The sequence below is a fragment of the Triticum dicoccoides genome, chromosome 7A (assembly GCF_002162155.2).
Source record: "Triticum dicoccoides isolate Atlit2015 ecotype Zavitan chromosome 7A, WEW_v2.0, whole genome shotgun sequence".
Lineage (NCBI taxonomy): Eukaryota > Viridiplantae > Streptophyta > Magnoliopsida > Poales > Poaceae > Triticum > Triticum dicoccoides.
In genome coordinates this window covers 621,670,756-621,680,456 of record NC_041392.1, presented here as the reverse complement: position 1 = coordinate 621,680,456, position 9,701 = coordinate 621,670,756, and the positions used below count along the sequence as shown (strand labels likewise).

At 49.2% G+C, this 9,701-nt stretch overlaps 2 protein-coding genes across 2 annotated transcripts; one reads left to right on the top strand and one right to left on the bottom strand.

Annotated features, from left to right (window-relative positions):
- Positions 1-2,840: 2,840 nt before the first annotated feature.
- Positions 2,841-5,933, top strand: LOC119334253 (mitogen-activated protein kinase 4). Its single transcript, XM_037606854.1, has 3 exons — positions 2,841-3,163; positions 3,808-4,233; positions 4,764-5,933. Exons 1-3 carry the CDS (start codon positions 3,023-3,025, stop codon positions 5,448-5,450), a joined length of 1,254 nt encoding a protein of 417 aa, XP_037462751.1. The 5' UTR covers positions 2,841-3,022; the 3' UTR covers positions 5,451-5,933.
- Positions 5,934-6,193: 260 nt separating this feature from the next.
- Positions 6,194-7,101, bottom strand: LOC119334254 (macrophage migration inhibitory factor homolog). The gene is made up of 3 exons (XM_037606855.1): positions 6,891-7,101; positions 6,574-6,774; positions 6,194-6,403 (listed from the first exon to the last, which is right to left on the bottom strand). Exons 1-3 carry the CDS (start codon positions 6,999-7,001, stop codon positions 6,368-6,370), a joined length of 348 nt encoding a protein of 115 aa, XP_037462752.1. The 5' UTR covers positions 7,002-7,101; the 3' UTR covers positions 6,194-6,367.
- Positions 7,102-9,701: the final 2,600 nt, after the last annotated feature.

Here is a 9,701-nt window from a genome sequence, read left to right as displayed (position 1 = left end):
CACCCTTGAGTCCCGGGAGGGAGGAGAACCCCCGCCACCCTCGTCGTCCACCGGGCACAGGCCGGCGACGGGAGGAAGGGAGGGAGGGGGTCGGCCCAGGCGGCGGCTAGGGTTGGAGTACCACCCGTGTCGCCCGAGCGGGGGTGAGACGGGGGTCAGGAGCGAACGGCTCCGGCCTCTGCAACAACTAGAGATGCATACGACCTTTTAGGTATGAGTACTAGGATTTTTAATCTTGATTACGCACCGAGTCTAGTCCTCAATAATGCGTGAGTACCAGGTGAGTCGTTTTGGCCATTACCTCCTAATGATCTTTTAATAGGAAATGGAAAGCAACGGATATTGAATGTTTTGTTGGGCTGTTCAGATACCACTCATGACATGCTGATTACGCTTATTTGGCGTATTTGGCAGCATGATAAAGAGATACCCAGCACCGGGAATTCAATTTGGCCCTTCAAAGCATATGCTCCAGCCCACCAAAAATGCTTTTTGCAAATGTCAATTTTTTTTTAAAAAAAAATAGATGTGCCCATTGTACACCAAAATGCTACTTGCAAATTTTTAGGAGAAAAACTGAAGTATTTTGATCTGTGTAAAAAAAATGAACGACAAATGTTACCTTCAAATGTTACACTTATTTTTGGTTTTTCACCTACGAAGCACCGCCATTCTGTTTCGCATGAAAATTGGCAAGCACACTTGTTAACAAAAACATGTGCAAAAAAAGTTCAGATAGAGCCAAAAAACGGCGCAAAGTTATTGTTGAGTTCTTAGATAGTTACTTCAAGTCCATTAGTAATTCACGAAGGTATAACACGGACGAGTTGTTGAAGTGGAAGATGCGGTTAATCCCGGCAAAGAAAACACTGACGCCAGCTGCTAGGTGGCCGTCAACGCCGGTGGACCACGTAGAAATTTCGTTAATGGGTCTGCGGATTGTACGACAGCGGAGGGCATGATTTTGAGGAAGCACGACAGCTTCGTTATACTCTCTGGTTTTCAGTTGTAATGATGCCTTGGAAGTGGAGCTACAAGGATCATGCAGGGGGATGGCACTCGCTGCCCAACATAGTACTAATCTTCCAATCATTGTCCAATCATATTCTCTGGAGGCTCTTGATGTGTTACTATCAGGTGATGGATTTTATCTCTGGGTATATAGCCACCTTGTTACAGAGATCAAGGCATTGATGGTCCATAGAGAGTTTATTCCGTAGAAACTTCGTCAAGAACAAAATGGTGTGGCAAATCATTTTGCAAACTATAGTTGTATTAAGTGTACCATCGCCGTATGACTTCACCAAATACCCCCACCCCCCATGTATTGATCTTTTAGGATAGTCTCATGCCATAGAAAAAAGGGTACATACATGCACATTGACCCCCTCCCCCCTCCCCATTGCAAAGAATCAGAGTATTTGCTGTTGCCTAGTTAATCTGTACATCTAAAAAGAGTTAAGAAGGCACGCTACAATTTTTTTTTCTCCTCCCATGAGCGACCCCTAGGCGGCTATGGTTTCTCCACCCGCCGCTAGCATCATCGCCAATCTGTCTCATCTCATGTCGCCTTAGGGTCATCGAGGCATGTTAGATCCCGACCAATTGCCAACGGGAGAACTAGTGCTTCGTTTTTAGGTATTTTTGTTTGTTTAGGGCGGCGCCAGCTCCCTGAAGATGAAATAAGGTTCTCCTCGCCTAGCCTCCATCCCAACTATGTGTCTCACATTGTCAGATGGCGTGGGAAGGTGTGTCTTCTATAGATCTTGCGGTATTAGGTCGGTGTTTGTCTTTGGTGGATCTGTTTGGACTCGTTCTTTGTTCGTCTGCATTCATGTGTCTATAGGTAGGATCCCTTCCATCTACGCTTCTTGTCATCGGCGACGGTTTTTGTCTGGTACGCTGGTCCTCTGGGTCATAGCACGATTTTTTTTACTGTCTATCACAATAAGGCTTGTCCGACTCCTATGAGGGAGGGGCGATGACACTAGCACACATTCGGCTTGCTCAATTGTTTGTAGTCATCGCTAGGTGGTCTACGAAAATAGATCACTTCGGGTTTCTTTGTATTGACGTGATATTCGATATGAATAGACCATATATGGAAAGTTTATGTAAGCACGAAACCCAAAGGCTAAAAAACGTTATTCAAAATGTTAGGACTCAAAATGTTGTTCAAACAGAATTAGGCAGCTGACCTCGCAAGGCGTAACCGCTCGCGGTGACCCGAAGTTGGAGGATAACCCAAGATGATCAAAGAATAAAGTATATATAATCGGGCAGCCGAATGCGTAGGCGTAACCACTGAGTGATCATCATGGATACGCCCCCCAAATACCTCGGGCGATAAACTCGCCGAACCCGCATCACGCGGCGAAACCCTGCCGCCATGGTAGCCTCGGCGTCACTCCTCCTCCGTACCGTACGCGCCTGCCGGGTCAACGCGGGGAGGAAAGACGCGCGCGCCGGAGAAGCAACCCAACCGCCGCACGGATCGGAAAAACGACCCACATTTCACTCTACCGTCCGAGCCCAGCGAGCCCTCGTGGCCCCGCCCGACGCCGGCCACGCGCCTCCGACGGGTCACCAGCCGTCGCCGCTCCAGCGCCGCACGCTACTCAGGCGCGCACGTGCGAGGCGTCGCCGGAAAGCCGGTGGGCGGCTTACCCGGACCGGAAGGATGGTGACGAAGCAGGGCCGCCTCGTCCCGAGGAGCGGCAGTGGCCATGTGTCCCGAGGCCGGCCATGTGGGCGGGGCGGCGGGTATATATGGGGCGGCCACAGGGGGCCTTCCTCATCGTCTTCCTCAGCCTGCCGCGTGTTCCATCTCGCTAGCTGCCCGCCCCTTCGCTGTACCTGAGCGCCAGCGGCACCCATCGCCATCTTCCTCATCGCAGCCCCACCACCACTCCCCCGAGTCCAAGTCCGTGGAGCTACGCGCGTGCGTGCGTACGTACGTACGTTCCTTCCTTCCTCCCTCCCTCCCTCCCTTCCCCGAAATAAAAAATAGACAGAGAGCCTCATGCTCGGTCGCTCCCTGCCTTTGCCTCCGCCTCCGTCTCCGCGTGCGCTCCCCATCCCCATCCCCTGCCTCCCCCGCCCCCGGACGTGCTCTGCTTCTCCAGATCCGCCGCCGACGCTGCTGCTGCCGCCGCGTCCTGAGGTGAGTGGACAATCCGCCCGCGCACGGGACGGGGAGCTTCTCCCCGCCCCCATTTTCTTTCCTTTCCTTTCCTTTCCTCGTACTGCTTTCGTGAGGCGCAGCGGAGCCGAATTGGGTCGCTTCCGGTGCCGGCCGCCGCTAGGATGCTCGTGTCAGGGGCAGCCGGGACGAGTTGCGTCGAAATGCGGCCGATTCGGTCCGATTCGGCGGCGGATTGCAGCGCCCAGCCATGGATTGTGCTGCGCTAGCTGGGGTTGTGGGGGGAGAGAGGGTGGCTCTGATTCAAAACACACCACTGGGACTGGGTCAGTCAAACAAACAGTGTTAGACAGGCACTGGTGTTAGGTTGAGGATAAAAATTGTGCGGGGGTGCAAATACATGCTGCTGGTAAAGGTCAAGCTCATAAGACTTGGCAAAATTAAAATGGATGAAGGCTTAAGCGCATCGCTCGCGCCATGGTTATGATGAATTGTGTGTGGGGTGGAAACAGAGACTGTTACTACCACGGGGCTAAAAAGTCAAGCTCATAAGACTTGGCAAAATTAAATTGGCACCCTAAACTAGTAAACTTCGTCCTTGTTATTATCCTTCCATTGTTCTCAATTAATAGACAGCTAACTCTATGTTTCCTTTTTCCCCGTAGAAAATGGCGATGATGGTGGATCCACCGAACGGCATGGGAAACCACGGGAAGCACTACTACACCATGTGGCAGACCATGTTCGAGATCGACACCAAGTACGTGCCGATCAAGCCCATCGGAAGAGGAGCCTACGGGATAGTTTGCTCCTCGATCAACCAGGAGACCAACGAGAAGGTCGCCATCAAGAAGATAAACAACGTCTTTGACAACCGCGTGGATGCGCTGAGGACGCTGCGCGAGCTGAAGCTCCTTCGGCACCTGCGCCATGAGAATGTCATTGCCTTGAAGGATATAATGATGCCGATACATAGGAGGAGCTTCAAGGATGTCTACTTGGTCTCCGAGCTCATGGACACGGATCTGCATCAGATTGTCAAGTCGTCTCAGCCGCTGTCCAATGACCACTGTCAGTATTTCCTTTTTCAGGTATGCGCCGGCTCTGTTTTTCATTCTTACCTTTGAATTCCATGTAGTCCTTCATTTGTTCTCACCATTCTACCATAATAATCTGTTCACACCTCGAGTGTATGGCAAGATAATGTTCTTTTTATCGTTCATACTAATTTGCATTAAGTGCATGATCTATCTAAAGTTGTTGAGTTTCAACTAGTTGAGTTGCCAAAGAATGATATGCTAATTTATGGAAGAAGCGCATGCCAGTTTGAATATTTCTAGCAGGAGCTTCTATAGCTGCTCCCCTTGGAAGTGCATTTCTTAAAAGCAACCTAATACACAGCAGATCTGCACATGGTATTTGCATGAACCTGTAACTTAAGCCTCTGTGAATTATTTCAGGATAGCTATATACAAATTGAACTTGAGCATCTTGTATTGGACTGATTCTTAGATGCTTGTCTTATGAATTAGTCTTGTTTGTTACCATGTCACTTTCTCACATTCTTCTGATCCTTTTTCTCCCATATTTGTCAATAACACCTTTTTTTTCTTGACTGTAGCTGCTCCGAGGACTGAAGTACCTTCATTCAGCAGGGATACTCCATAGAGACCTGAAGCCTGGGAACCTTCTGGTCAATGCAAACTGTGACCTGAAGATCTGTGACTTTGGTCTGGCTCGCACAAATAACACTAAAGGTCAGTTTATGACTGAATACGTTGTCACCCGCTGGTACAGAGCTCCCGAGCTGCTGCTCTGCTGCGACAACTATGGCACCTCCATAGATGTCTGGTCTGTTGGCTGCATCTTTGCTGAGCTACTTGGCCGCAAGCCGATCTTTCCAGGAACCGAGTGCCTTAATCAGCTTAAGCTCATAGTCAATGTTCTTGGCACCATGAGCGAGGCTGACCTCGCGTTCATTGACAACCCGAAAGCGCGCAACTACATTAAATCCCTTCCATACACCCCAGGGATTCCCCTCAGTAGCATGTACCCGCAAGCGCACCCTCTTGCCATTGACCTGTTGCAGAAGATGCTTGTCTTTGACCCTTCCAAAAGGATCAGTGTCACCCAGGCTCTGGAGCACCCCTACATGTCCCCGCTGTATGATCCCAGCGCAAACCCTCCTGCGCAGGTGCCCATCGATCTCGACATAGATGAAAACATTGGCACAGATATGATCCGAGAAATGTTGTGGCAGGAGATGCTCCAGTACCACCCCGAGGCCGCCAGGATGGTGAATATGTGACAAGCAGGAATGAACATGTGAGAGCAGTGTGCCACACCAGGGTCTTCACATGTTCGTTCTTGGTATAAAGCTTTAATGCAATTATCGCAATGCCGTCGAGTGACCTGTTTATGTAAATATGTGCACAATAAACGGCGTATGGATTTCTCTAGCTGTGGGTCAGTACTTGGTAGTATATATGGACTGCTGTGTTGTAGAAGCGGAATTCGGTTATGAAGAAGCTTGTGTAAGTTGTAATCTTTTTCTTTCCTTGATTGTAAGTTTGTAATCTTAGACACTGCTCTATGTATATGGACTATTGTGTTGTAGAAGCGGAATTCAGTTTATTACGAATTGGGTTATGAAGAAGCTCGTGTAAGTTGTAATCTTCTCTTCTCCCCATGGTTGTAAGTTGTAATTTTAGAAGCTGCTCTATGTATGGAGGTCTAAACTTTCAAGTGACCTTGTTTTGCTTCTACCTTCAAAATTGTCTTGTTTCTTCAAGAGCTAGGAAATTGCAGTTTGTATGGTATTTTCTGTTTGGCTTAAAATGTATAAACTCTGAAGCCCCCTGTAATCTGCAATGCCGTACCACCATATGCTGATGACCTGATGTACACACTGAATGTGCTGATGCCATGGTGGTCAAAGTTATTACTCCTGTTCCCCTGGGAAAGAACTCATCCGAAGAATTCTGAACTCTCAAGCCCTCAACTGGAGTGGTTGGATCGTTTTCACTTTGTGTTTCTATGTGACTGAACAAATAAGCAAACAAAAGCAGAACTTGCATTGGGTTGACTTAAAATCACAGTACCAGTACTTCAGATATGTGAGAAATATTAACTGACGGAAATCCAAGATGCAGATGGTACACAGTGGGGCATGGTATGGGACTGGTTCACTACTGTCGCCAACATCTTTCTTCTGATGGATTTGTCTTAGAACGTGGTTCCGTTGAAGCCCACGTTGTACCCCTGCAGCGCCAAAACGAGGCACATCACAACACACACACAGAGAAAAAACACGGTACATTTCTTGTTGTCAACTTCAGTACAGATTTACTCCCGATGGAAAGAAAGACCGTGTGGCGGCGCGAGTAGTTCTGGGGTGGGGGGTGCGGAGGAGGGTCAATGTGCGTGCGCACCTGGACATCTTCGAACTTGACGTAGAACCTGCTGGCGCTGACGGAGAGCTTGGCCTCGAGGATGTCGGCGAGGGCGGCGCTGAGCTTGCCGTTGACGCCGGGGCCGAGGCCCCCGATGGACATGATCTCCCCGTACGCCGCGGGCTCCTCGCTCCCCGCGAACGACGTCGGCACCGACCCGTCGATCGACACCGTCACGTACTGCGCCACAAAGGGCAGCGGGTCAGCATAGCAACACACTCTGTGCCGGGAAGGCATTCCGTCGAACAGACGGAGCGCGCGCCGGGGAAGGGAGGGGTTTAGGAGGTGGGGGTTACGGATTCTGGCTTGCCGATGATCCTGGCGAGCGCCCTGGAGCAGTCCCGGAGGATGTCGGCGGCGGCGACGGCGTCCACCGGCACGTTGGTGCTCAGGCTCAGCTGCGGCATCGCGTGCTATGGCGGGGGTGTGGAATCTGTGGTGGACAGGGGAACGAGGCACGCCCGCTAGCCGAGACGAGCGGGAAGGAGCAGAGAGGATTGATTACGTGCGGCGATAGCGAGGCAGAGGAGGATTTGGCGCGGGCCCAGGCGGCCCGAGCCCGCCCCGGGGCCGAGCTTCTTTGGTCAAGAGTTGCATTTCCGTTCGCTTGTCAGGAGCCACATTTTACCGTGACAGTGTGTTTGGTGGGAGGAAATCAGTAGTGAACGGAGTGAAGAGGGCATCAGTACAGTTTATTGTTCCTGAAATCTTAAAAGTGCACGCCCACTTTTTCGTAGGAACGGGCGGCCGGGCTGGTTACATACATGTGTGTCTTTTTTTGTCAGCTAGTGAATGTTTTTGTTAGCATTAAATGTGTACGGACTAGTCCTGGAAACAGATTCACGCACATTTATTTTGGCCACTTCAATTTTTAAAAAGTCGTATCTTTTAAACCACACGTCGGAATTCAGATCCGTCTTCACCGTTGGATTCATCGCGACGAGATCTTCGAAACTAGATCCCGCATGGATATGTTTCGACGAAATTCTTTTGATGCCAACTTTGGCGCTGTATTGTGCAACTTCAGTACTGCTTTGTGCAACTTTAGTACTGCATGGTGCAATTTTTTTCAAACCCAGTTTTTTGGAGCTGCATCATCAGTAGTTGTCGTTGCATACATAGTAGTCCTAGTTGGCACATACATGACCACATAGTTGCATAATCTGGTCCGCATAGTCGAATATGAATTATCATAGTTTGTAATGTAGTCTAGTTGCACACACATTGATGTTTAGTTGGCTTGTAACGTAGTCTAGTTGCGCACACATTGATGTTTAGTTGGCAGGAAGACTAGTTGCACACACATATGCTTAGTTGGCTTGTAATATAGTCTAGTTGCACACACATTGATGTTTAGTTGGCAGGACACTAGTTGCACACGCATTAATATTTAGTTGGCAGGACTAGTTATATACACATATACTCAGTTGGCACGGCAATGTAGTCTAGTTGCATAATGCAGTACTATAGTTGCACCATATAGCACCAAAGTTGACATAAAAAAAAAATTCGTCGAAACATACCCATATGGGATCTAGTTTCGAAGATCTCGTCGCGATGAACCCAAAGGTGAAAACGGATCTGAATTCCAACGTGTGGTTTAAAAGATATGACTTTTTAAAGATTTAAGAGACGAAAATAAATGTGTTTCACGGACCAGTCTGTACGCATTTGCTATACGCATTTAATGCTAATAAAAACATCCATTAACTAACAGAAAAAGACACACAATAGATAATTGCTATTTATAAATTATTAGAGGACCAAAACTTGCAATTTTGGGCCGGCCGCTCGCAAAGATAGTGAGCAGCCGGCCGCTCGCTAAACCGGTCCTTTATTGTTTGGATAGATAGCACTAATTGGAGAGGAAAACGAATTTAGGAGGTCAGTTTTCATTAATTTTTTCCATAGAAGGCAAATTTAATTGATCCATAATGTCACACAAAAATATACAAGCATAATAAACACACACTTAACGTATGTACAATTAGAATGCAAATAGTCAACGCCAATCGTGTGCACATAGAGGAAAAAAGAAATTGAAAGTGACATCCAAATGCCATTTTGAAGTGAACTCAAGCATGCAGTTACAAGCAACAACATTAACACCGCCGATGATAGAACTCCGAACGGTTAGAAAAGTGCTTCAACGATGATGATTACAAGAAGGGAACAACACGAGAGCACCATCATCGTCATATCCACCCCTAGAGGCTAGATCTTGGTTTTCATCATGAAAGATAACTACTCCATACCACGTGTGGGCCTGCTCGACAAAATGCCTTCCCGACTAAACTGTAACACCTCGGATGTAATTTACCTTATATGTACTCCAACTCTTGCTGTTTCCGGCACTAAGTTATTTTATTTCTCCGTTGTCGGGTTTTTGTCTCCATGTGTTGTTGTCTTTGTCATGCATCTCATATCATGTCATCATGTGCATTGCATTTGCATATGTGTTCGTCTCATGCATCCGCGCATTTTCCCCGTTGTCCGTTTTGCATTTCGGCGCTCATATGTCCTCCGGTGGTCCTTTCTACCTCTTTTCGTGTGCGTGTGTTAAACGTTTTCGGATTGGACCGATACTTGTCATGCGGCCTTGGTTTACTACCGGCAGACCGCCTGTCAAGTTTCGTGTCATTTGGACTTCGTTTGATACTCCAACGGTTAACCGAGGGACCGAAAAGGTCCCGTGTGTGTTGCAGTCCAACACCCTTCCAAACTGGCCCAAAACCCACCTAAACCCCTTCTATCATCTAGAGCGTTCGATCACGATCGCGTGGGCGCAAACCGTGCTCAATTTGGAGCCTCCTAGCTCCTCCTACCTATAAAACTAGGCCTCCCTCGAAATTTTCGGGTCTTCCCTACCCTAAACCCTAGCCCGCTCCTCTCCGCGCGGCCGGACACGTCCATGGACCGTCGGATACACCGTCGCCACCAGTCAGCGTGCGCCACCTGTCGCCGCCTCCTTCCTCCCGCCGCCGGCCCGGGCAGGCCCGCACCGGGCCCTCCAAGCCCATCAGGACGCCGCCGCCCTTCGTCCTCTCGCCGCCCGCTCCCGACGCCGCAGGCCACCGCGTCGGCCGCCGCGTCCCTCGCCGGCGTCG

Bases quoted from the DNA above. Each gene is read 5' to 3' on its own strand.
- LOC119334253 (XM_037606854.1), top strand. From the start codon at position 3,023: ATGCTCGGTCGCTCCCTGCCTTTGCCTCCGCCTCCGTCTCCGCGTGCG. The intron at 3,164-3,807 runs GTGAGTGGACAA...TTTTCCCCGTAG, and splicing joins TGCTGCCGCCGCGTCCTGAG to AAAATGGCGATGATGGTGGA. The intron at 4,234-4,763 runs GTATGCGCCGGC...TCTTGACTGTAG, and splicing joins GTCAGTATTTCCTTTTTCAG to CTGCTCCGAGGACTGAAGTA.
- LOC119334254 (XM_037606855.1), bottom strand. From the start codon at position 7,001: ATGCCGCAGCTGAGCCTGAGCACCAACGTGCCGGTGGACGCCGTCGCC. The intron at 6,775-6,890 runs GTAACCCCCACC...TTTGTGGCGCAG, and splicing joins TCATCGGCAAGCCAGAATCC to TACGTGACGGTGTCGATCGA. The intron at 6,404-6,573 runs GTGCGCACGCAC...TTGGCGCTGCAG, and splicing joins TCAAGTTCGAAGATGTCCAG to GGGTACAACGTGGGCTTCAA.